Raw genomic sequence first — 26,714 nt, forward strand, 5'->3', positions numbered from 1 at the left:
ATGTTCCCCTGTATTTCTTTAAGAGATTTATTTATGTCCTTTTTTTGTTCCTCTAGCAGCATCATGACCAGTGATTTTAAATCCAAATCTTATTTTTCTGGTGTGTTGGGGTATCCAGGCCTTGCTGTTGTTGGAGAATTGGGTTCAGATGCTGCCATATTGCCTAGATTTCTGTTAGTAATGTTCCTATGTTTGCCTTTTGCCATCTTGTTATCTCTGGCATTAGTTGGTCTTGTTGTCACTGGCTGGTGTTTGAACCTCCTGTGAGCCTGTAGGGTTATTTAAGCACCTCTGGATGACTGGGTTTCCCCTAGCACAGATTGCTGATGTGCTACCCTCCTCTTGGGTGCCCTTGGAGTCCTAGTGTGACCTGCCCCAAGTTGTCTCTGTAAACCTGGTGTTGCTCATTTGCTCCTTCAGGAAGTGATGATGGCAGATGCTGCGGGGACCTTTTCTGAGTGCTGATCCCTCTACAGGGCAAAAGATCCCCCAACCAGGTTAGTGCACAAATGTCCTGCCTAGCTGCCTAGGCCCTGAGTCCAGGTAAAAGCCTGACAGGCTTAGGCACAAGTGATGTTTGCCTCAGGCTATGTCTGCTAACTGGTTCTGTCAGGTAGCCAAAATGGCAAGGTGCGCCTCCACAAGTGCTGGACAGTTTGCAGGGCAAATGACCCCCTGGCCGGGTTGGCACACAGATGGCCTACTGAGCTGCCCAGGGCCTAGGTGCAGGCAAAAACCTGCCAGGCTTAGACCCAAGCAATGTTAGCCTCGGGCTATGTCTGCTAGCTGGCTTTGTCTGTTAGATCTCTCTGGCGTCCGGTAGCCAAGATGGCGGCGCGTGTCCATGCAAGTGCTGGGCAGTCTACAGGGCAAATGACCTCCTGGCCGGGTTGGCACACGGATGGCCCACCAAGCTGCCCAGGGCCTGGGTCCAGGTAAAAACCTGCCAGGCTTAGACCCAAGTGATGTTGGCCTGGGACTATGTCTGCGTACCTGGCTCTGTCAGATCTCTCTGGCATCCGGGAGCCAAGATGGCGGAGCGCCTTGTAACTGGCTGGCAGGAGGCAGAGGTCTAATGGGGCTTCAGTGCAGTAAAAAGTGCTGCAACTCCTTCACACGCAGCCCAGCTGGCCGGTGGTGGCCAGTGGTAGCGGGCACAGGACCTGCCTGGTGTCTGTTGCCTCAGTTCTGCTGGTGGTGGCCCTCTGGTCATGGAGTTCCAATAAGAGCTTGTGTGTTGGCTGGTGGGCACATCTGAGAGAAATGTTTTGTTAAGTTAGCTGATGTGGGGATAATGGGGATAACTGTGTGTGCCATGATTTCGAAGGTACAATGTCTTGTGCTATGTGAATGTGGAAAAATCAAGTTGAATATAATCAACCAAGCAATTGAACATGAACATTAATTAGGATTTGGACTCTGAAAATTATTTTGAATATTGACATTTGGGATATATATTAAACTATCATAAAAGAAGACTTCAGGAACAAAGAACAGAGTCACAGTTTAAACATATTATTGTTGGCCAGAAATGGTGTCAAACAATTTTGTTTTTGCCCTCTGGAAGCAGATTTTTGTGCCAGGGGCAACTGTATCCCACACAGTTAAAGATACTCCAGCCAGGTTTATGTAATGAAACCCATTCTCAAATAAAAGTGAGAAATTTATGTATTCAGTTGACAAAGTTTGAAGTAGTGTGGTTAGCTTTAATTGTCAATTCAATATTTACCAACACATTTATAACAATGACACATATGATTTTTTTCAAAATGAAAATAGGCCCCTGGTTACAGCTTAAGGCTACATGCTACAATCATTTATCATTCATTATTTGTTATTAAGATAAAAGACAAAGAAAGATAAGAATTTAAATACTTAATATGGTTAGTTCATAATGTTTATTTCCAGGCATTTTCACAACATCTAAGGAAACTCCAGAACTACTGAGCAGTCATCCCTTCCTTCCGGCCTTTCAAGCCTGCAGAAATGATCATATGCTGTTCTTGCTCTACACATGTAATGATTTATATAGTTCACTTCAACTGAAAAACAGAGTACTTACAGCCCTCTGTGACTGTATCAGTTATATACTTGGGCGCACCTGTTTATTAGATATCTGTATTGAGACCTCAGTTGTTACAGTATTAATTGTAAAATGACTCTTATTGGTCATAATTTTATCAAAGTAGCTAAGTTGTCCATGAAACTCTAAATATACAGTTATATCTGTCTTCTCTGCATTGGGATTATTTTTTAAATCTTTTAAATTTTTTATAGGATATTTTCTTTATTTATATTTCTAATGTTTCGCCCTTTCCAGGTATCCCCCTCAGAAACACCTTAACCCATCCCCACTCCCCCTACCTCTATGAGAGTGCTCACCCACTCACTCCTGTCTTCTTGCCCTGCCATTCTCTTACATTGGGGCACATAATGCCCTCCAGCCCAAGGGCCTCTTCTCCCACTGATGTCCAATAAGGACATCCTCTGCCACATATGCGACCAGCTGTGTGTATTCTTTGGTTTGGAATTGTATTCTCCAGTCCCCTGGAGCTCTGGAGATCTGGCCTGTTGACACTGTTACTCCCTCCATGGGGCTGCAAACCCCTTCAGCACCTTCAGTTCCTTCTCCAACTCCTCCATCAGGGACCCCCATGCTCAGTCCAAAGGTTGGCTGTGAGCATCTGCCTCTGTATTTGTCAGGCTCTGACAGAGCCTCTCAGGAGACAGCCGTATCAGGCTTCCACAAGCAAGCACTTCCCAGCATCCACAATAGTGTCTGGGTTTGGTGGCTGTGTCTGGGACGGATTCCCAAGTGGGGCAGTCACTGGATGGCCTTTCCTTCAGTCTCTGCTCCACACTTTGTGTCCATATTTCCTCCAGTGAGTACTTTATTTGCTGTGTATAACTTTGGTTAAACATGTATTAATAGTTTTCTTGAGTGAGCAATCAGGGATGGAATGGTTACATTTTGTTTTGTTTTTAGTTGTTGTCTGAATTCCCTATTGTTTTATAACAGACTACTTCAGTAAATTACCATGACACATGACTGCTTGAACACTTTTGCCCATGCACCTATGCCCATAAATTTCTGTTGAGGTCAGCTAATGAAGGATGAATATTATTATTTCTGATATGAAAAGTAACATGTCACCTTAACTCTTGCTAAGCTTTGACCATCTGATATTGAAATTTATAACATGTCTTTGAAATTTAGTTAATAAACACTAATGAAATATATTTAAAATGCATATGAATACATAAATTGCATAATGTGGTCATATCATAGAAGGTAATTAAATCAAAATCAATAGTAGTGACCTTGATAAAAGTTTCTATAGATCATTACAGAATGATGTATTTTGCTTGTAAATCCCAGACCTCTGAACATAAGCATTTAAATATTAGTAATTCTCTAGAATTAAACTTACACATTTTTGCATGATATCAGATATTGTTCTGCCTTGTGGCAGAAAGAGAATGAAGAAATTGCGTGGAATACAGACACAACAAATGGTGTGGTGAGTCAGTCTTGGTTCTCAAAAGTGTCCTGATATCTAAATGTTTTTATTCTATATAGTTGAGCAAATGTTTAGATTACTGCATTTATGTGGTTATTATGCATACATAAAGAAGGAAACAGGGTTTATGTACAAAGCTGTATCAAGGAGACACATTTAGATAATCTTGGTGTACACGGTATCTGTATGAGGAGTAGTATTCAGTATATCAAGACCCAAGATGAGATACCTGGAGTGCAAATTTTTTGCACACTAACTAATCCTACACTTGGAGCAGAGGAAGGCTTTTACACCCAGGTCTGAGCATCCCAGATGCTTTGACTTTCGTCCATGCGTCTGAATCCATGGAATGCCCGTGCCAACAGTACACATTTGCTACAAGCTCTCACTTCTTCCTATATAAATTTATGATGGAGAAATGCTTTGTGACTTTTTACGTTGCTATGTAAAGAATGATTAGGAAAGGTAACTTATGAAAGAAGTTTCCTCTGGTTGACTGTTGATGTCTTCAGTGCTTTGCAGAGTGAACACCATGATGGAAGGTGCATGAGACTCTTGATCATTTTAAATCTGCAGTTGGGAAGCAGAAATATGAACTTATCTGCTCAACTTTCTTTCTCCTTTTTATTCAGGTCTGAAATGTGGGCCACAAATGGTCTATCCACATTAGAGTGGGCATTTCTACCTCCATTTACTCAGTCTAGTCATTTTTCTACCGATAAGAACAGAATTTCATTTCCACAGTAATACTAAATCCCATCAAGTGGACAAATCTAAGAATTGCAGATGAATCTTTAATGTCAGCTATGACTACATTAAGCACTGTATTAACAATGTAAAGAATGTAGGACAATACAGAGCCCAAATTCATGGTACAAAGATATTAGCAAGAATGATAGAGGCATGCAACTGTGCTGAAGTACAAGCACACGTGCCAGAAGTGCCTTGCCTGAAACTGACAATTTACAGCCTACAATCAAAAAGTTTGCCTCAAGTTCTGTGACCTGAGCAGTAAAGCAAATATCTACAAAGCACCAAAAATGATTATTTGCCTTTAGTGTAACTTACCATTACAGAACACAGACAATGGATTATATGGGATTAACTTATTTTCTTGCAGTATAGAAGCAAGGGATCTCAACTGACCAAAAAACCCACATACTCAAAAGTCTTGTCTGAGCTTCAGTGTTTTGCTGAGGAGAAATTTCTTTTAAACAGAAACTCGTGAAGGAGGAAGTGGTGTTTGTGTGTTCTGCTTTGCGGCCACATGGTGGTGGGGGTGGTGTTTCCTCCTTCTCTTGAAATGTGGTTTCCTTTTCTGTGAAAGTTGAAAAGATTTTAACTTGAGAGTAGAAGGGTAGAATTTGCTATGCATTTTGGGGGATATAGACATTCATTTTATTTTAGAATTCATTTTTAAAATTATGTGTATGTAATGTAGTATGTTCATATTCACCCCCTTCTATTTACCACCTCCACCAATGTTCTTTCAGATTCTACCCACTTAATAATGCCTCCAATTAGTGTGTTTCATATGGGTGTGAGCAGGAGGCCATCCAACAAGAACGTGCAGCCCACCAGTTGTGATAACCCACCAAACCAAGAGTATCCTGCAGCAGCTGTCAGCAGCAAATGTCTCCTCATAAGTATACCATCCTGAGCTCTTCCATGGACCATGATTGCATTTCTACTGGCTCTAAAGTTGTTATCTTTTAAGTATCGTGTGACTTTTGTATTGACAGACCTAATAGTGAACCTGTAGTTACCTGGAGAATGTGGTTTCCATTTTGATGGCTAGTCCAACTAAAAGTATTTAATTAGAAGTATTTAATTAATGCATTATATAGTGATTTGGTTATGTGCATGTGTGGAAAACTTGCCAAAGGATGGTGAATGATATTAAAGGAAGGAATAGTTACTGAAATGTAGAAGGTATATTCCTTACCCCACATCATCATATGTAAAATCTCAACAAGGAGTGCATTGGAAAAAGAAAAATGTACATTTTCCTGAATTCTCACCTTCATATTTCTGAACCTAATGTTGGCTAAATGATGGTTTTTATTAAAGACAAAGTGCCCAAGGGATCAATGGTGCAGATACTACAAGGAAAACTTTTCAGTGTACAGAAAATTGGAGAACAAATGTTGTTTTACAAAAACCTTGAAAAAGTCATGATATCCCTGTTATATTTGGAGATATGACTTGGATATACTGAATTATTTCTAGATTTAACTCCTTCGAATTTGAAGATGGAGGTGGGATTCTGTGAGGGTGATATAAGAATGGGAATCTAAGATTTCCTCCAAGCAGAACTGTGGCAGTTTTCATCCGATCAGCTGTGTCTGCTTGCAAGTGTTCATGACGAACAGATTTGTGAACTGTTAATATCCCCTCATAGAAAGAGTATTGGGGAGAATCACTGGACCATCACCTGATAATCACTCTCCTCTCAGTTTTTATATGCAGCTATGTGCTATGGCCCTGAGGTCTATGGAGATAGTACAGTATATAGATAGTCTGGACAAAGCTAATTGAAGAGCTCCATCCATGCAAATTTGATGGCATCAGCTTTAATGGAAATAAAGATTTTATAGTAGAGCTACTCTGGTGTCACACATATTCCTCCACATAAGCCCCACTTGTGCCTTGAACATGAAATAAACTCATCAGTTCCTCAGCATACACTTTGATTTAAATTATTATGACTTCTCTTTGGAACTTATATGTGATGGGTATATGTTTGTTCTGAAACAACTTGTTTCTCTATCAAATAAGATACCCTGTTGATTGTAGAGAAAGGTCACCTATGGAATATTATATCTGATTGCAGGTGGACTTGTTACTTATTTATTCATGAAATGTAAATTTGTCCATCAGTCTTGCATTCAAATTCTAAAAGATAGACACAACTGAGTGACCATCTCAGTTATCATCCATTGCTGAAAAGTTGTCTGGAGTGCATGTTTTCAAATCACTGCCGCCAAGATTATTTGCTGTTTCAAAAAGTAATGTTTAGAAGTGAAAGTCAAATAGTAAAATGCCTGACAGCATATATGCCAAGAAGATTAACCAGTCTGAGATATTTAAAAAAAATCTTGTCACTATTCAAAATGGGCAACAAAATCAGTTTCTACACATGCTGGCAAATTAGTGGATAACGTGTGGAAGGATCAGTCTATCCACTAGGCTTTAATCAGTTGTGAAGACAAATAAAATGGTGTCACTGACAGGGAATATCATTACACTGTGTTAAATCATATCACACATTTCCTCACAAATTGGAAGGCTATTTATCAACATAATCTCTATCACCTACTATCATCTATCTGTCATCTATCATCTATCTATCTATCTATCATCTATCATCTTTTTATCTATCTAGCATCTGTCATTTTTGTACCATTTGTGTACCACATGGCATTAAAATAGAAGAGAGAATATTTCAGAAAAGGGATAGTATCAAAAAGGTGTGAATAGCATCAGCAATGGTGTGGGGGTTGGGTGTCTGGAGACAGGATGAATCCCTAGGTGGGGCAGTCTTTGGTTGGCCTTTCTCTGTTAGTTTTTCTGTCCCTGTCTTTCCTTTAGAAAGGAACTCTTCTGGGTTAAAAATTTTGAGATGTGTGGGTGTGCCCACCCCTCTCCTGGGAGTTGTGCCTATCTATTAGAGGTAGTCTCCTGGGAGCTACGTCCATCTATTAGAGGTAATCTCCATGGGAGCTGTGCCTATCTATTAGAGGTAGTCTTCATGGGTTGTATCTTCCCATTTGTTGGGTATTTTGGCTAAGTCATCACTATTGGCTACTGGGAGCCTCTCACTTCCTTGGAGTCTGAGACTTTCTAGTGGCCCTCAGTTCTCCATCTGCCTCTGCTACATATGTGTATTCAACTTTATGATTCTCTGTACTTTTCTCCTGTGTCTTCCAGTACCTGTTTCTGCCTCCCCTTTTCCCTCCCCCTCACTCTGTGCTTAAGGTCCCTCCCTCCCTCCCTCTAGCTCCTGTGATTAGAGTTGGTAGATGGGTAACAGGAAAGGGGGATATCATTTGAAATGTAAACAAATAAAATATTCCTAAAAAATTCAAAAACCAAAACAAAAAGGGCATTAATGGAAGTGAGAAAAAGAGTAAAGGTTCATAAATATAAGAAAAATAGAAGCACATTCATGCAATTGCCATAATTTTGTACAATGAATGAATATATACAAAAGTATAATATTTCACTTAAATCATAATATTGTTTGTTTCCTAGACATTTGTTACAATGAGGACAACTTGCCTGGTCTGGAGTGATCATTGTAATGGGTTTATAGGCAGATATTTGGTTATGGAAATGATTATATTTAACAGGGATGCTCCTTATACCTCTTATACCTCTGGTGGTCAATAGCTTAACAAACAAAGTAAAGAAATTGCTAACAAGCTTTGATTCTCTTTCAAATGACCACCATGTGGATACTTTGTGCACCCAATAAGCTGTTGTTTGTTGTACAAAATCCAAACACCTGTCCATGTTTCATGTCAATCTCTGAATAAAAATACCCAAAGACAGAAAACATATGTATTCCTTTGTGTGAACATATCTGGAATTAAACACTGAGCACTAATCATACACAATGATTAGAATTTTAAATTTTTCTCTTGATTATGAACTTTGCTTTATTCAGAAGCTTTTATTTCAATACCATTGACTATAACAGGAACAAATGCCTCTACTTTTGGATTAGTATGGGGAGTAGCTTTGTACTACTGAAGGATCGAGTTCTAAATCCATCCCATGGCAATTGTTTGAAGAAGTCATTACATTGACATTTTCACTTATTAAAACAATTAGAGAACAGGAAATAAGTCAATTTGAAGACAAATAATGCTAATTATTTTTTATTTATGTCTGTGACTAGAGTCAAATTACAAGATGTGGATTTTGATTTGCCAAAAAAAGGTGTTTTTTTTCTGGAGTATAGTGGAATTTAACAAGAGTCTTCTAACAAAAAACAAAACAAAATGATAGGACACCATTCTAAAGACAAGTCAAAAATTTTCTGGTGAATAAGATTCACATAATTGCCTTGTCTGGGGCACTTTTATTGTTCAGGAATAAGTAGAAATATGTGAGAATTTTCAAAAAGTGGTGAATTTTTTAGTGTCCCATAGGGAATGCATTGAGACATAGATGTTAATTTTCATCCTACTCTCTTTAAATTTCATTGGAAAACATTTAATTATAATCACAAGCATATTAAGCATAGAGATCAACATCTTCTGCAGTAGTATTTCTCCTGTATATTCCTAGGTAATGTACTGGTTATATTTACTGTAAGAATTTATTGGGAGTTGGAGTTGGGCCTTAGTTGTTCTTCATTCCCTGACCATAATAAGTCTGAAGGTTAAAAAAGTGGGGGTCCATACAAAATTAAGAATTCAACTAAAGATGTCACTTCAAAGTTGGACTTGTAAAGTTAGGAGTTTATACCATGCTGTTTGTAGACCACCACCATTTAAAAAGTTGTTTTCTGGTGGCCGATTTGTCCTTTTTCTTCACCAATCCTACATCAGATGGTGGGCTAATATCCAATATATATAAAGAACTCAAGAAGTTAGACTCCAGAAAACCAAACAACCCTATTAAAAATGGGGTACAGAGTTAAACAAAGAATTCTCACCTGAAGAACTTCAGATGGCAGAGAAGCATCTTAAAAAGTGCTCAACTTCATTAGTCATTAGGGAAATGCAAATCAAAACAACCCTGAGATTTCACCTTACACGAGTCAGAATGGCTAAGATTAAAAATTCAGGAGACAGCAGGTGTTGGAGAGGATGTGGAGAAAGAGGAACACTCCTTCACTGCTGGTGGGGTTGCAAATTGGTACAACCACTCTGGAAATCAGTCTGGCGGTTTTTTTTCCGAAAACTGGGCACCTCACTTCCAGAAGATCCTGCTATACCACTCCTGGGCATATACCCAGAGGATTCCCCACCATTTAATAAGGATACATGCTCTTCTATGTTCATAGCAGCCCTATTTATAATTGTCAGATGCTGGAAAGAACCTAGGTATCCCTCATCAGAAGAGTGGATGCAAAAAATGTGGTATATCTACACAATGGAGTACTATTCAGCCATTAGAAACAATGAATTCATGAAATTCTTAGGCAAATGGATGGAGCTAGAGAACATCATACTAAGTGAGGTAACCCAGACTCAAAACGTGAATCATGATATGCACTCACTAATAAGTGGATATTAACCTAGAAAACTGAAATACCAAAAACATAATCCACACATCAAATGAGGTACAAGAAGAAAGGAGGAGTGGCCCCTTGTTCTGGAAAGACTCAGTGAAGCAGTATTCGGCAAAACCAGAACGGGGAAGTGGGAAGGGGTGGGTGGGAGGACAGGGGGAAAGAAGGGGGCTTATGGGATTTTCTGGGAGTGGGGGGCTAGAAAAGGGGAAATCATTCGAAATCTAAATAAAAAATATATTGAATAAAAAAAGAATCTTTAAAATAAAAAAAAATAAAATAAAAAAATAAAAAAATAAAAAGTTGTTTTCTGAGGCTCTTCAATATAATATACCCTATGCACTGCATTATCTACTTTACACTAGTGAAAAGAGAACTAATTAGAGTTAAGCAAACTACTCTGCCAAAAGTTCAGTTTTTTCATATGACCACAAAATTCCTTGAGAAAGAAAGAACAAGATAAGCAGTGATGCACTTCCTCTTTCATAGTTGCTGAGAATGTTCCAGACTGAGTGAGAAGCAAAAATTCATCATCTCTGAAGTAAGTAACTTTTGTACTAACTGTACATAGAAAATAGGGGGAGAAATCACTCATGAACTTTTGTGTCAGTAAAACTTTTTTGATTGGAAACTCCAAAAAGCAGACCCTCCTTATCATCATCCACTTTATCCCTTGAAGGGTTCTGTGCAGGTGTTAGACCCTTGCAAGTTCATTTTGTATAGTGCTTTGGTGATAAATTTGTATACCATAATCTATTCTTATATTTATTCTTATATTAATTCAAAATTTTCCTAGGTTACTTTAATATAATTGTGAAGTATTGTTTTATTTATGTTATTAAATTATGGATATTAGTATATTCTCATTATGTATTTTCACTTATACACTAGTGAGATACATCTCCATATAGGTCCCAGCAATTTTTTTTGTTGTTGTTGTTGTTTTGGTTTTTTGGATTTGGTTTCTTTGAGACAGGGTTTCTCTGTGTGGCCCTGGCTGTCCTGGAACTCACTCTGTAGACCAGGCTGGCCTCGAACTCAGAGATCCGCCTGCCTCTGCCTCCCAGAGTGCTGGGATTACAGACGTGAGCCACCACCGCCCGGCCCCAGCAATGTTTTTGCATTTTATTGTTTCACAGATTTACAAAGGACACTGTCATTGATAATGATGAATTCACAGGACATTTTATATTAGGTTACTGACATCCACTGTCATTTTTTTCTTTAGGCAATTCTTTGCTCAATTTCATAGTGATGATGATGCCAATAATGCAAAACCCTTACTACAATGACTCATTTAGATTACATTAAGCTGTTCCATTATTTTAATTTAAAAATATTTTTTTCATATAAAGAACTTATATTTTGTTTAAAATGCAAAACAGCTGGTGCCATTGGCATTCAGTTATTTCAGATTCCCAGCCACAAATTTTAAAAAGCACTTGATACTGTAAGTCTTGAAGGTGATTTCCAGAAATATTTTATGAAAATAGACTCACATGTGTTGCCAAACATCTGACACGGAGCCTTTTGCTCTACCTACATACAAGTCACAAATAGACAAAAAAGAAACCCTCCTAGTGCTGGTAGTCTAGAGCCTTGGAACATTTTAATCCTACAGGTTGGACTGGGAGATGAAAAGAATTGTAATGCCAGGTCAAAAGAGCAATTACTATCTTGATCCAGGGATTGAGAACACAGGAGAGCACAACATTAGACAATCGTGTTGGATTATTGTTGTAAATTTTAACAACTAATAGAGCTATCAACAATTAACAAAACGAATAGCAAGTCCAGAGCTTTCAGCATTAGTGAGCTGTAACAACAAAAAGAAGCAGATAGAACGTCTGAGTCACACAGGACTGCTGGTTCTTTGGTCTTATGAAGGCTTTCTGAGAAGCATAACAGGAGTTATGGTTGCAGCTCTCCAGATGATATTCTCGGGGTTTGACAAGTCTCTGAAACCCATATAGTGGCGATGAACCGCAACAACTAATCTTGATCTCTTCATAACTTTCATCATCTATGTTGCCTCAGCTTCCTGCCCATGATACTCTTGTTCCTTCCATTTCCTCAGCTGTTGCTGCTGCATCTGTTTCTGTTTACTGCTACTTCTTGAAATTCTAACAATGATAAACAGCAAAAGTAGGCAAGAAGGTTTGTGAGGTACCTCAAGTCCTATAGTCTGTGATATGCAACAAGTGAAAACTATGTTAATTTGCAAACACTTTCATACATATGTTTACCATATGCACATCAATGCACATAAGTACACATGTACACAGATAAACTTGTATATATGCAGGAGATGTCCAGTTATGATAAGCCTTTTATTGCATATAGTTTTTCAATAACAGAAGATGTCACCAGTCAGGTTAAGAAAATGATTTCAAGGGGCTAGTTTCATGGTCAGAAGAAAATTTGTGACAATATCTGTGCCAACACTTAAACAGACTTTGATGCAAATGCAAAAATGTGCTTACATTAATCACAAGTACTGACTGACAACAAGAGAATTTTCCCACTATAGCTATGACCAAGTGTCTCCATGGTTTTCTGTGGCACATAGAGGCTTATGTGACATTGAAGTAAATACTTTTTGTGAATTCAAGTAAATACTTTATTACAAAATTATCCTGTGGTCAATAAGCACCTCACTATGTAAGTGGCTTTGCCATGCCCTTCTGAATTTAGACGCAATCATGTTTGTTTCGAGTGTTTTCTAAGACCCCTTCTCCAGGGAAGAATCCTGTAAAGGGGGCAATGAGAGAAAAAGTAGCCCAAGAGTAACAGTGATATGATCTTGAAAGCAGAGAAAAGGTCTTGAATTTGATTAGTAGGTGAAGGGTTCCAAGCAAATTCCAAGGCAAAAATTTCAGCTTGTTATTTCCTTATTCTATGAAGATGTTTGTGGTGAAAATGGCCAGCAGCAGTTTCAGCCAAAAGAAGATTTTCCCCATGGGGGGGGGGGGGTCTCTGCCATTCAGTGCCAATTGTCAATTTCTGTTTATATCTGAACTAGTCTCTAGCATATCTCTGTTCTCTATTTTATTATTTTGTGTTTTCTTCCACTTTTCTTAATAAAACATACTCACACAAAATGGGAAGCAAAGACATGAGAGGTTGATGGTCTACAAATGTAATACTTGCCAAAGGTGGTTCAAGCTTTTTTTTTAATACCAAGTTTTGTTATTAGATATAGTCTTTATTTACATTTCAAATGTTGTCTGCTTTCCTTGTTCCCCCCTCCCCTGAAAATCCCATAAGCCATCTCCCCTATCACAATCAACCCTCCCCCACTTCCCTGTCCTGGTATTCCTCTACACTATGGCATTAAGTCTTTCCAGGACCAAGGGCCTCTCCTCCCTTTGGTGTCTAACAAGACCATCCTCTGCTGCCATGTGTACTCTTTGGTTGAGAGTTTTGTCCCTGGGAGCTCTGGAAGTACTGGGTGGCTCATATTATTATTCCTCCTATGGGGCTGTAAACCACTTCAGCTCCTTAGGTCCTTTCTCTAGCTCCTCCATTGGGGACCCTGTGCTCAGTTCAATGGTTGGCTGAGAGTGTTCCTCTCTGTATTTGCCATGCACTAGCAGAGCCTCCCAGGTGACAGCTATATCCGGCTCAGATCAGCAAGCACTTGTGGACATTGATATTACCTATCTGGGTTTTATAACTGTATATGGAATGGATCACTAGTTGGGGTAGTCTCTGGATGGTATTTCCCTCAGATTCTGCTCCAACCTTTGTCTCTGTATCTCCTTAGGTGGGTATTTTGTTTTCCCTTCTAAGAAGAACCAGAGTATCAATATTTTGTTCTTTCTTCTTCTTGGGCATCATTTGATATGTGAATTCCAAGCTTCTGGCTAATATCCACTTATCAGTGAATGTATACCATGTTATTTTCACTGTTTTTAGTAGCTAAATAGTAATCCATTGTGTGTGTGTATGTGTGTGTGTGTGTGTGTATCACATTTTCTGTACCCATTCCTCCATTGAGGGACATCAGGGTTATTTCTGGCTTCTGGCTATTATAAATAGGGCTGCTATGAACATAGTGGAGCATGTGTCCTTATTACATGCTGGCTAAGGATTTATCTATCTTGTTGGTTTTCTCAAAAAAACTAGCTCCTGGTTTGGTTGATTCTTCATATAGTTCTTTTTGTTTCTACTTTGTTGATTTCAGCCCTGAGTTTTGTGATTTCCTGCTTTCTACTATTCTTGGGTATATTAGCTTACAGTCAAAACTGGAACTTATCTTTGTCCTTGGTCGTATGGTTCCCATAAACTAATGTAGCATCACTATAGACATTGTGAAATGTCCAAGAAAGGAGAACAAAAGTATTGGCCAACAAAGGAGAATCTCTGAAGACATAGAGTAGGCTCTGTCAGATATCTATAATGTTTATTCCCAGGCAATACTCATTTTCAAAATCTAGACAGAAATCATTCTGCTATCACTTGACAATATTTCATAGGTTTTACAGTGACTAATGACTGATCCTGTGTCAGAATGAAACATAAGTTGCTCTATCAGTCTCAGTAATAGACATTGACCTATATTTGAGAGATTTGCATGATTGTCTAAGAATAACTGACTTTGTCTCCACATACAATGAAAACATGCATGCACACACATGCAGGTACACTGATATTATTGTGTATGTGCATGTGGTAAATGTTATTACTCAAATATATTTTAAATGCATATGAAAATGTTTCGTTACATTACTGATCTTCTAGCTGTACACTGTTTTCATAGAGATCAGCTCACACCACTCAGTAGTGGTTTATGGACATTAGCTAAGCAAGCCTGCTGTGATGCTTCACGTTCCCCCACTACCCAACACTTGAAGCTCTAATCTAGCCACATGCTAATACCAAGACCTAAAATAATTTTGAATTAGAAATTAACTTTTATCTGGTGCCTAATTACTTCTGGCACTTTGACCAAGTCTTGCAATGTGTGCAAGATTTCCCTTCATTCCCTAGCCTGAAACCCACAAATCATGTAAGAAAAACAAATTCCCTATGCCATTAAGAATTGAGAAGTCTAGGGCTGGAGAGATGGCTCAGTGGTTAAGAGCACTGGCTGCTCTTCCAGAGGTTCTGAGTTCAATTCCCAGCAACCACACAGTGGATCACTACCATCTGTCATGGGATCCTATGCCCTCTTCTGCTGTTTCTGAAGACAGGGGCAATATGCTCACATATATGAAATAAATAAATCTTTTTATTTTGATGGTAATATTCTATCCTTATGACACTATTGCAACCAAATTGGCTTTCCCATCTTGGCTTTAGTAGGTATAAAAGGAAGTGGATTACCATCTTTATTCTATAATGTGTTAAGCGTTATATGCTGGTAGAATCTAGTTTAATTGTTTCAGGTGGAAAGTATTCTTTTGAGTTTCCATTTTGAATGTGTTTGGACTAAAATAATAAAACTACTGATGACTGCAAAAAAAAAAAGAATTGAGAAGCCTGATTATCTCTAGTATCTAAGCCATGCTGTGCATTATGTATATTGATACATAATTTATCTTACATATTTTAATTTTAATGGAGTTTTTATCTGAAATGTAATTTCCCTCAACTTAGTTTCTGCCAAACCACTCATAACATTTTTAATCCATCTAAAAGTTTCTGATTTGCATACCATGATCATATTTTCTGATCATCATCCCTACTCATATACCTATTAGACGCATCTTTATGCCCCCTTGGTATTAAGGTGATTAGTATTTACTTACAGCATGAATTTTTCATCTCTTCTCTAGCCTACCATGCTCTTTTAAAATTTCTGTAAAAATTCAAAAATACATGTATATAAAGACAGTAATATAATGTCTCTTCCTGAACCAGTGCCAAGCTACCTTGAAATGTGATAAATTCCTGTGCAATTTTTGTTTAATCTCTATCACTGATTGCTTTAAAAACCCACTGCCCAGCTATTCATAGCAAATTGTAGTAATTTCACCCTAAATATAATATTTATCACAAAAAGCACAAGGTTCAATTTTAATCACAGACATATAGTACATTCTTTATATTAACAAATTCTTTAGAATTCTCAAATAAATCACCATATGATGAATCTTGGTGAATTACCCTATGAATGAAAAATAAATATAAGAATTTCTAGCTCATTTTTAGAGAAGGTATGCTTTTTAATTTTTGTATTTATTCTTTTAGAATTTGCTACTTGTACATGCAATATATTTTGATCACAATCACCTTTGTATAATCCCATCCAGACCCTACCTTTCATGGACCTCTCCAACTTTATATCTACTTCTTCTGTTATAACCCAAATTTAGTTATACCTAAATGTACATGGATATAAAGTCATCCAGTGAAGCATAGACAATCTAGCAATGGTCACATTTCTGAGGAAAAGTGACTCTCCTTCACCTAGCATCCATGAACTTGAAACAGCTCCCTAATTACTGAGAAGAGTTCTGTGTTTGGGGGATCTTATGAAATCTGTTTCTTTCTTATTTTCTTTTATTTCTCTCTCTCTCTCTCTCTCTCTCTCTCTCTCTCTCTCTCTCTCTCTGTGTGTGTGTGTGTGTGTGTGTGTGTGTGTATGCGTGTGTGTCTGTGTGTCTGTGTGTGTCTGTTTTGGGTGCATAATGGTTTATAGTCATGCATGCAGGAGCAGAAGTCAGAGAGGGTGTTAAGTATCTTCTCATTCTCCACTTTATTCTTTTATGATAGGATCCCCAGTCAAACTGTAACTTGCCATTTATTCTAGCAAGACTGTTCAGAAAGTTGCATTTTTTAAATTAAATTTCCAGTGTTGGGGTTACACACATGTAATAGCTGTCCCCGTATTTTTGCATAGGTGTTAATAATTTCAACTCAGATTCTTTTTTGTTTTTTGATTGTTATTGTTTGTTTGTTTCTTTTTTTATTTGCTATATTCTTTGTTTATGTTCCAAATGCTTTCCCCTTTCCAGGTTCCCCCCTCCCCATAAGTCACATAAGCCCTCTTCCCTCCACCCATTCCCCAATTATACTCCTCCATTTCACTGTCCTGGTACTCCCTTACAATGCTGGATCAAGCCTTTCCAGGACCAGGAACCTCTTATTCCTTCTTCTTGGGAATCATTTCATATGCTAATTGTGTCTTGAGTATTCAGAGCTTCTGGGCTAATTAATATCTACTTATCAGTGACTCCATTCCATGTGTATTCGTTTGTGATTGGGTTACCTCATTTAGCATGATATTTTCCAGTTCCAACCATTTACCTAAAAATTTCATGAGTTGATTGTTTTTAATTGCTAGTAGTATTCCATTGTGTAAATACGCCATATTTTTCTGTATTCATTCCTCCATTGAGGGACATCTGGGTTCTTTCCAGCTTCTGGCTATTATAAATAAGGCTTATATGAACATAGTGGAGCATGTGTCCTTATAGCATGCTGGGGAATCCTCTGGGTATATGCCCAGGAGTGGTATAACAGGGTCATGCCCAGTTTTCTGAGGAACCCCCACACTGATTTCCAGAGTGGTTGTACCAGCTTGCAATCCCACCAGAAGTGGAGGAGTGTTCCTTTTTATCCACATCCTCGACAACACCTGCTGCCTCCTGAGTTTTTCATCTTAGCCATTCTGACTGGTATGAGGTGAAATCTCAGGGTTGTTTTGATTTGCATTTCCCTAATGATTAATGATGTTGAACATTTCTTAGGGTGCTTCTCCACCATTCGCAATTCTTCAGGTGAAAATTTTTTGTTTAGCTCTGAACCGCATTTTTTAATAGGGTTATTTAGCTCTCGAGAGTCTACCTTCTTGAGTTCTTTGTATATATTGGATATTAGCCCTCTGTCGGATGTAGGGTTGGTGAAGATCTTTTCCCAATTTGTTGGTTGCCAATTTGTCCTTTTGACAATATCCTTTGCCTTACAGAAACTTTGCAATTTTATGAGGTCCCATTAGTCAATTCTTCATCTTAGAGCAAAAGCTATTGGTGTTCTGTTCATGAACTTTTCCCCTGTGCCCATGTCTTAAAGGGTCTTCCCCAGTTTCTTTTCTATTAGTTTCAATGTGTCTGGTTTTATGTGGAGGTCCCTGATCCACTTGGAGTTGAGCTTAGTACAAGGAGATAAGAATGGATCAATTCACATTCTTCTGCATGCTGACCTCCAGTTGAACCAGCACCATTTGTTGAAAAGCTATCTTTTTTTCCACTGGATGTTTTCAGTCCCTTTGTCAAAGATCAAGTGACCATAGGTGTGAGGGTTCATTTCTGGCTCTTCAATTCTATTCCATTGACCTACCTGCCTGTCAGTGTACCAATACCATGCAGTTTCTAACACTATTGCTCTGTAGTACTGCTTGAGGTCCTGGACACTGATTCCCCCAGAAGTTCTTTTACTGTTGAGCATAGTTTTAGTTATCCTTGGTTTTTTGTTATTCCAGATGAATTTGAGAATTGCTCTTTCTAACTCTATAAAGAACTGTCAACTCAGATTCTTATGCTGGCACAGAAAGTAGCCTCTCCTAGAGTGCCAAGTCTTCAGTTTCAGACTGTACACATTTTGGAAAAAAAGAAATTGTGAAATTCAGGACTAAAAATAGAATGGTGACTGTGAATCCTGAGGTAGAACAATTACAGAAATGAAATGGTCTTTAAAGAATTTAACTTTCAGACATTTCAAACACTAAACAAGAAAGTTTTGTCATAATATAGTGACTAATATTTATTGTGATATATTGCATATTCTCAGGTACATACAAAAATAGCTAAGTGAAATCATAAAAAACAATGCTCCTGTGAATCAATAAGTGCTCATTGTTTCAGAAAGCACTTTTATATATGATCATGACGTCCATCACAAAATGAATGTGATTGACTATAATGACAATCTTGCTTTGGGGTTGCCTATATGTGAGCTGCATTTAACCTGTCAGCAGAATTAAGGTCCATTGGAGATCAATTCCTGGTTGTCTATTGAGGCGTAAGCATGCATTCTCCAGTACAGGTCACTCTGGTCACCTTTGTTGAGTATTTTCTTTGAGATAGTTATCATATGCAGTTACTAACGGAAAGAGGCAGATGTCAATGGGATTATGCATTATTTATCTGTATTTTCATTTTACTGACCAGCAATAAATATTTTTATTGGTTCATTACTTTCAGGAACTCTCACCAAGCCCTGTTGAAGAAATTCCCAGAATGTTGATGGTGGCAACTGGAGATACGGGAAGCAGGTGCCTGCTGCATGCAGGTAAGTGGAAATGGGCTGTCTCATCTTCCAATATCTTTGCTATTGTGGCACTTCTTACCCAACTTGTGAGATTCTACAGAAAGTGTCACTTCGCTGTGCTATTAAATATCTGTAGATCATTTCTTGGTGTGAGATTCTTTGTGCAGCACCTACAGGTACCAGACAAAATAGAAACCTACAATGAACAAAAGCAAAACAAAATTTCATCAAAAACTTACATTTTTTTAATTTTTTTATTCGATATAATTTATTTACATTTCAAAGGATTTCCCCTTTTCTAGCCCCCCACTCCCCGAAAGTCCCGTAAGCCCCCTTCTCTTCCCCTTTACACAGCAAAGTTGATTGTCAAATGAGTTCATAGATTTATTTGAAAATATAAAGCCATAAAACTTTTTTTTATCCAAAAGCAAGAGGTTTATTTTCCAACATGTTGGGGTCAACCTTCAATTAGTTCCTCAAGGTGAATGACTAGAAGGTGACCCCAAATGACTATTACAGGCAGTGTGTATACTTTTTAGGGGTACAGGTCACATCAGCAAAGTTACAGTTTAAACTTATTGGCTAAGAATATTGACCTTTAAATACACTGCCTAGCAAGCATGGTCAGATCATGACATGCATTTGAACTCTGCCCGGGACTTTCCCAAGGGTCAGGTTACTATCAGTGAATACATTCGTGGTTTTTCTGAGAATTTTTTACTCAAGAATGTTTCTGTGGGTAGAGAATGAAACTTAGCCTAGCCTTGACCCCGGGTAGTATGGGAATCTGTAAGGAGGGAGTAGGACTAGAAAAATCCTTTAGGGTCCCTCATTTCCCCCTTTTTCTTGTACAAGCACCAATACTGGAGCTATACTCATAGCTCATATTCTTCAGGTCCTGTCCTCAGTGTCTCATATTGTTGGTCCAGAACCATCAGTTATACTGCTCCTACTTTCTATTTTATGAAGTCTATAAGCTTGTTCAATATGCAGGGTCCAAAGGTCAACAATAGCAGGAGAAAAATTAGATGTCCTAAGAAGGTGCATATGAGGGTGGTTAAAACTCATATGAAGGAGTTAAACCAAGATTCAAAGCAATCCTGACTCTGTTCTCTTTCTCTCTTCCACTTGGCTAGCCCTTCTCTCACCTTGGCTGTGGAATCCTTAACTAACCCAGAATAGTCTATGTAAACTTCATTGTGGAGTTTCTTCATTGAGGGCATTATTCACTGAGGACAGCACCCAATCCTCCTTGTTGGAGGCACAGTAAATCTAACCCTCTTCCATTCTGTAGGACCACCTCTGACAGAGAGATAAGAGACTCCTGTAGGTGGGAGATTGATGATCCCATCTTCCCAATGTCCAGATCTATGGTGGCCCTGAGGTTTTGGTATTGGTGACATTATAGAACCAAGGAAGAGGTACCAGTAGCCATTATAGCCACTCCCAGCCCCAAGAACAACTACACTGTGAGCACAGTGAAGGGTTCTCTTCTTGTTGAATAAAAGGTACTGCTCCATCTGTCTATAAGGTCTCCATAGGGGTGGTAAATAAGTCTTGGGGTCAATTGGACCAGTACGCAGAAATCAGAGGACTGGTCTAGGAGGGTAGAATGCACACAAGGGGCCAATCCCAAGGCACAAGGCCACCAACCATATGCAGAAGCAGCTGGTAAAATATGGTTCTCCTCCACACACTCTAATGGTCCTGCTGCTGGCTTCTCCCATCTTGGGGGCACACATATTTGGGGATCTTTCACAGGACACTTCTCAACTTTGGGTGTCCACACCCTAAGCCCCGCCCTTCAAGGCAACGTCTGGGACATGGTTTAGATTCACAAGTCCCTACTCCCCCAAATTTGGGTAATTCCTCCCCCTGTGTCTCTAGGGTGGGCATATCCCAGGAGTCAAGGCTAGTCACTAACTTACAGAGACCAAAGACAAGGTTCAGACACCAGGTATAAGGCAGGTGTTCCTCTGTAGTGGACCAAGCTACATCCCCAGTGCATGAGAGTACTTGCCAAGTCACTTTGGTAGGGTTGTGGGGAATGCTGAGGCTCGGTGAGGGAAGGAAGGAAGATATGCCATTGCCATCTCATGGTTTCTCTGTCCCTGCAGAAGGTCAGGTGATCTTGAGCTTGAGGTGGTTGCTGGGATGTCTGGCTGCTGTCCAGTTGGCATCAGGAGCAGATGCTGGTCTGGCATGAGTTACATGAACCCAGGCAGTTATTCCATCCACTTAACAGTGCTCAGGGTGGGCAGCGACACCAGGAACAGCCCTTTGCGCTTTCCTTCCAAGTTTTCAGCATGATGCCTTTTAACATATACCCAATCTCCAGCTTGGTGCTTTTGTGGAATCTCTGGGGTACTTGTGTTCTGTAGAGTACTAAGTTTAGACCACAATTCCTGGTGGCTGATCTGGAAAGTTTGCAATCAAGCCATAATATCCTGTCAGCCTGAAAAGTCACTTGGGGGGGGGGTGGTCAAGAACAGGGGTGAAGAGATTAAGGGGTCCCATACAGAATCTTGAGGGGAATATTTCTAGACCTAAACAATGCATTGGGAAGAAGCACCACCCAGTCTACACCAGTCTCTAAGGACAATTTGGTTAAGGTCTCCTTCAGGGTACGATCCATCCTTTCTACCTACCCTGAATTGAGGATGGTATACACAGTGAAGTCTCTTACCCAGAAACTTACCCACTCCCAGGCTTTTCTGATCAATGAAGTCTGGCCTGTTATCTGAACCAGTGTTCTAAGTCATACCAAATCTAGGAAGTATTTTCTCTAGTATCTTCTTCATGACCACCTACACACAATTTTTTCTCACTATTGCTCTGTAGTGCAGCTTATGGTGTTTCCTCCAGAAGTTCTTTTAGTGTTGAGAATGCTTTTTGCTATCCTGTGTTTTATTTTGTTACTCCAAATGAATTTGAGAATTGTTCTTTCTAACTCTATGAAGAATTGAGTTTGAATTTTGATGGGGATTGCATTAAATCTGTAGACTGCTTTCACCAAAATGGCCATTTTTACTGTATTAACCCTGCCAACCCACATCAATGCAAGATCTTTCAAATTTCTGAGATCTTCTTTGATTGTTTTCTTCAGAGACTTGAAGTTCCTGTTGTATAGATCTTTTACTTGTTTATTTAGAGTCATACTAAGTCATAAATTATATATTATTTGTGACTATTGTGTAGGATTTCACTTCCCTAATTTCTTTCTCAACTTGTTTATCCTTTGAGTAGAGGAAAGCTACTGAATTGTTTGAGCTAATTTTTACATCCAGCCACTTTGCTGAAGATGATTATTAAGTTTAAGAGTTCTCTGATGGAATTTTAGGGATCACTTAAGTACACTATCATATCATCTGCAAATAGTGATACTTTGACGTCTTCCTTTCCAATTTGCATCTCTTTGACCTCCTTTTGTTGTCTCATTGCTCTGGCAAGGACTTTGAGTTCTATATTGAACAGGTAAGAAGAGAGTTGACAGCCTTGTCTAGTGCATTTCAGTGGGATTGCTTCAAATTTCTATCCATTTAGTTTGATGTTGGCTATGGGATTGCTGTACTTTTACTATGTTTAGGTGTGGGGCTTGGATTCCTGATCTTTCCAAGACTTTTATCAGAAAGAGCTGTTGAATTTATCAAATGCTTTCTCGGCATCTAATGAAATGATCATGTGTTTTTTCTTTCAGTTTATTTATATAGTGGATTACATTGATAGATTTCTATATAGTGAACCATCCCTGTATCCCTGGGATGAAACCTACTTGATCATGGTGGATGATCATTTTGATGTGTTCTTGGATTTGGTTGCCAAGAATTTTATTGAGTATTTTTTGCATGGGTATTCATAAGGGAAAATGGTCTAAAGTTCTCTTTTTTTGTTGGGTCATTGTGTGGTTTACATATCAGAGTAATTGTGGCTTCATAGAACAAATTGGGTAGTGTTCCTTCTGTTTCTATCTTGTAGAATAGTTTGAAGAGTATTGGTATTAGGTCTTCTTTGAAGGTCTGATAGAATACTGCATTAAAACCATCTGGTTCTGGGTCTTTTTGGTTGGGACACTATTAATGACTGCTTCGATTTCTTTAGGGATTATAGGATTGTTTAGATCATTTATCTGGTCCTGATATAACTTTGGTACCTGGTATCTGTCTAGAAAATTATCCATTTCATCTAGGTTTTCCACTTTTATTGAGTATAGGCCTTTTTTATAGTAGGATCTGATGTTTTACTGGATTTACTCAGTATCTGTTGTTATGTCCCCCTTTTCATTTCTGATTTTCCTGATTTGGATACTGTCTCTGTGCCCTCGGGTTAGTTTAGCTAAGGGTTTATATATCTTACTGTTTTTTTTTTTTCAAAGAACTAGCTCCTGGTTTGGTTGATTCTTTGTATAGTTCTTTTTGTTTCTACTTGGTTGATTTCAGCCCTGAGTTTGATGATTTCCTGCCATCTATTCCTGTTTGGTGTATTTGCTTCTTTTTCTTCTATAGCCTTCAGATGTGCTGTCAAGTTGTTAGTGTATGTTCCTTCCAGTTTCTTTTTGGAGGCACTCAGAGCTATGAACTATGCTTTCATTGTGTTCTATAAGTTTGGGTATGCTGTGCCTTCATTTCAATTGAATTCTAAGAAGTCTTTCTGCTGATTTATTTTGAGGGCCTTTAGCCATCTCTATGACTTTGGTTGGTGGATGTTCCTATTACAGTAGATATTGTAAGGTTAGTTAACCTAGATGATCCTGGTGTGGTTTGCCTTTGATGGGTATCCTTCAACTGTATGGTTCTAGATCAGCAGGTATTTATGGCTCAGAAGATGACATGTAGTGATGGTGGGCAGAGAGGTGGCAGGAAAAGGAAGATTCTCCTTCACTCGTAGGCTGCTCAGTGTTACTTGCCATGTCCCAAAGGCCTCCATGATCAGGGAAGATGGGTGGAGCAAAGCAAGCTTGTCCGTGTGATTCTTCATTCACAGGTCTAATGAAGGTATGTGGAGAGGTGGCAGAAGAGCGGAGCTACACCTGGGAGAGCAAGCTGCTCAGCACGGAAGGGTGATGGGTGGAAGAAAGGAAACTTGCTTGTGTGGTTCAGGCTTAGCAGGTCTGTTGGAGGTAGGAAGAGAGGTAGGGGAGAATGTTGGAACAGTGAACATAGGAGACTACTCAGGGCAGCTTGAAGTGCCACAGAGGACTCAACAAGTGCTGAAGTTGGGTACTGGAAGGACAGCTAGCCAGTATGAGTCAGTCTCTGTAGGCATGATGAAGGTGAGTGGAAAGGTGTGTGAGAGGGGAAGAGGCCCAGAATGGATAGCAGTCTGCTTATGGCAGCTTGGCAAGCCCAAGAATATTCAGCAAGCAGGAAAGATGGGTTTGGGAAGTGAAGCTTACCTGTATCATTCTGGATCCACAGATCTGATGAAGATGGGAAGAGAGGATGTAAGAGAAGAGAGGGACAGCAGGGACAGCAGGATGCTCATGGAAGCTTGGATTGCCTTAGAATACTCACTGAGCAAGGAAGATGCTTGGGGGAGGTATGGTCCAGTATCTGCAGGTTTAATAAAGGTGTGCAGAGCTGTAGGGGTGAATGGATGTCCAGAGCGGGTAGCAGGCTGCTAGTGCAGCTTGGCATGTCGTAGAAGACTCAGTGATAAGGAAATATCTGAATATTTTTTAACTGCTTTCTTGGCCATTAGATATTCTTCTATTGAAAAGTATCTATTTAGATGTCCACCTCATTTTTAATTGGATTGTTTTGTTTGTTGGTTTATAATTTCTTGAGTTCTTTATAGATTGTGAATAAAAGTATTCCATTGAGTGGAGGGTTGGTAAAGATTTGTTCTAGCCTATAGACTGTCATTTTATACTTTTCTTAGTGTTCTTTGCTTTACAGAATCTTCTCAGCTTAATGAGGTCCCATTTATTAATTATTGAAAATGGAGCCTGAGCCATTGATGTTCTGTTCATCAAGATGTTTCCTGTACCAAAGAATCAAAAGCTATTTCCCAAATTATCTTCTATTAGATTTAGTTCACCTTGTTTTATGTTGGCGTTTTTTATAGGCTTGGACTTGATATTTGTGAAGGTTGATAAATATAAGTTTACATTCTCCTACAGACAGAATTACACTAGCACCATTTGTTGAAGATGCTTTCATTTTTCCATTGTATGGTTTTGGCCATATCATCAAAAAGCAAGTGCCCAGGTGTATATGGGATCATTTCAGGCTGTTTGATTTTATTCTGCCTGTTTATTTTATGCCAATATCATGCAGTTTTACCACAGTTTTTCAGTAGTACAACTTGATGCCTTTATCAATTCTTTTTTATATACAGGATTGTTTTATCGATCCAGTTTTGTTTTGTTTCTCTATTTATTTGACAATTCCTTTTTCAAAGTCTGTAAAGAATTATGTTGAAATTCTGATGGGAATTGCATTGACTCTGTTGATCACTTTTATTGTGCTCGCCATTTTCCCTGTATTAATCCTCTTGATCCAAGAGCATGGGCATCTTTCCATCTTCTGATACCTTCTTTAATTTCTTCAGAAACTTGGAGATCATGTCATTTAGAACTTGCTCACGCGTGTTTAGAGTTACATACAGATATTTTATGCTATTCATGACTATTGTGAAAGGTGTTGTTTCCCTGAGTTCTTTCTCACCCCACTTATCATTCATACAAAGGAGAACTACTAATTTCTTGGAGTTAATTTTGTGTCCAGCCACTTTGCTGATTATTTTCAGCTGTTGGAGTTCTCTGGTAGAAATTCTGGCATTGCTCATATGCCCTTTTATATCACCCATGAATAGTGAAATTTGACTTTTTTATTTTCAAATTTGTATCCCCTGGATCTCATGTCGTTGTCATATTGCTCTAACTAGAACTTCAAGTACTATATTGAATAGATAGGGAGGTGATGATCACCATTTCATTGTTTCTGATTTTAGTGGGATGGCCTTAAATTTATCTCCATTTAATTTGATGTTGACAAATGGCAAGCTAGAATTTTTTTTATTATTTTTAGGTATGTGCCTTGTATTCTTGATCTCTCTAAAATTTGTAATATGCCAAGGTGTTGGATTTTATAACAGCTTTCCATCATCTAATGAGATAATCATGTGGATGGTTTGCTTTCATTTTGTTTATACAGTGTATTACATTGATGTATTTTCATTTCCTGAACCATTTCTACATGCCCGGGATGAAGCCAACTCGATCATTATGAATGAAGATTCAATGTGTTCTTGCATTTGGATTGTAAGAGTTTTATTGAGTATAATTGTGTTGATGTTTATAGGAAAAATTGTTCTGAAATCCTCTTTGTTGAATCTTTGTGTGGTTTAGATGTCAGGCTTACTATGGCCTCATAGAAAGAATTTGGCAGTGTTGCTAGTGTTAATTCTCTTTCTATTTTGTGGAATCATTTGAAGAATATTGGTATTTGTCTTCTTTGAAGGTCTGTTAGAATTTTGCACTAAAACCACCTGTACTGGGCATTTATGATTGGGAGTCTTTTAATGACTGCTACTATTTCCTTAAGTGTTATATAACTATTGAGATTAAGACAATTTACTTGTTGTTTATTTTACTGTGTTAAGTGGTATCTATCTAGAAAATCGTCTATTTTCTTTAAATCTTCCAATTTTGTGAAGTATCATTATTAGAGTAAGGGGCTGACTGTCATGGGATTGGCCTTAATTGGCTAGCCATTCCCTCACATTCTGCTCTA

The 26,714-nt window shown here is 38.6% G+C and overlaps 1 protein-coding gene across 1 annotated transcript in view; it reads left to right on the plus strand.

Moving 5' to 3' along the window:
* The first annotated feature begins 10,195 nt into the window (after window positions 1-10,195).
* Window positions 10,196-26,714, plus strand: part of LOC127692310 (adhesion G protein-coupled receptor E4) — a 101,121-nt gene continuing 84,602 nt past the window's right edge. The window contains exons 1-2 of the mRNA XM_052192523.1: window positions 10,196-10,306; window positions 18,915-19,002. Coding sequence (XP_052048483.1) covers window positions 18,951-19,002 — 52 coding nt within the window. The 5' untranslated portion in view covers window positions 10,196-10,306; window positions 18,915-18,950. The remainder of the gene's footprint in view (window positions 10,307-18,914; window positions 19,003-26,714) is intronic.

This window comes from Apodemus sylvaticus, chromosome 9 (assembly GCF_947179515.1).
Source record: "Apodemus sylvaticus chromosome 9, mApoSyl1.1, whole genome shotgun sequence".
Taxonomy (NCBI): domain Eukaryota; kingdom Metazoa; phylum Chordata; class Mammalia; order Rodentia; family Muridae; genus Apodemus; species Apodemus sylvaticus.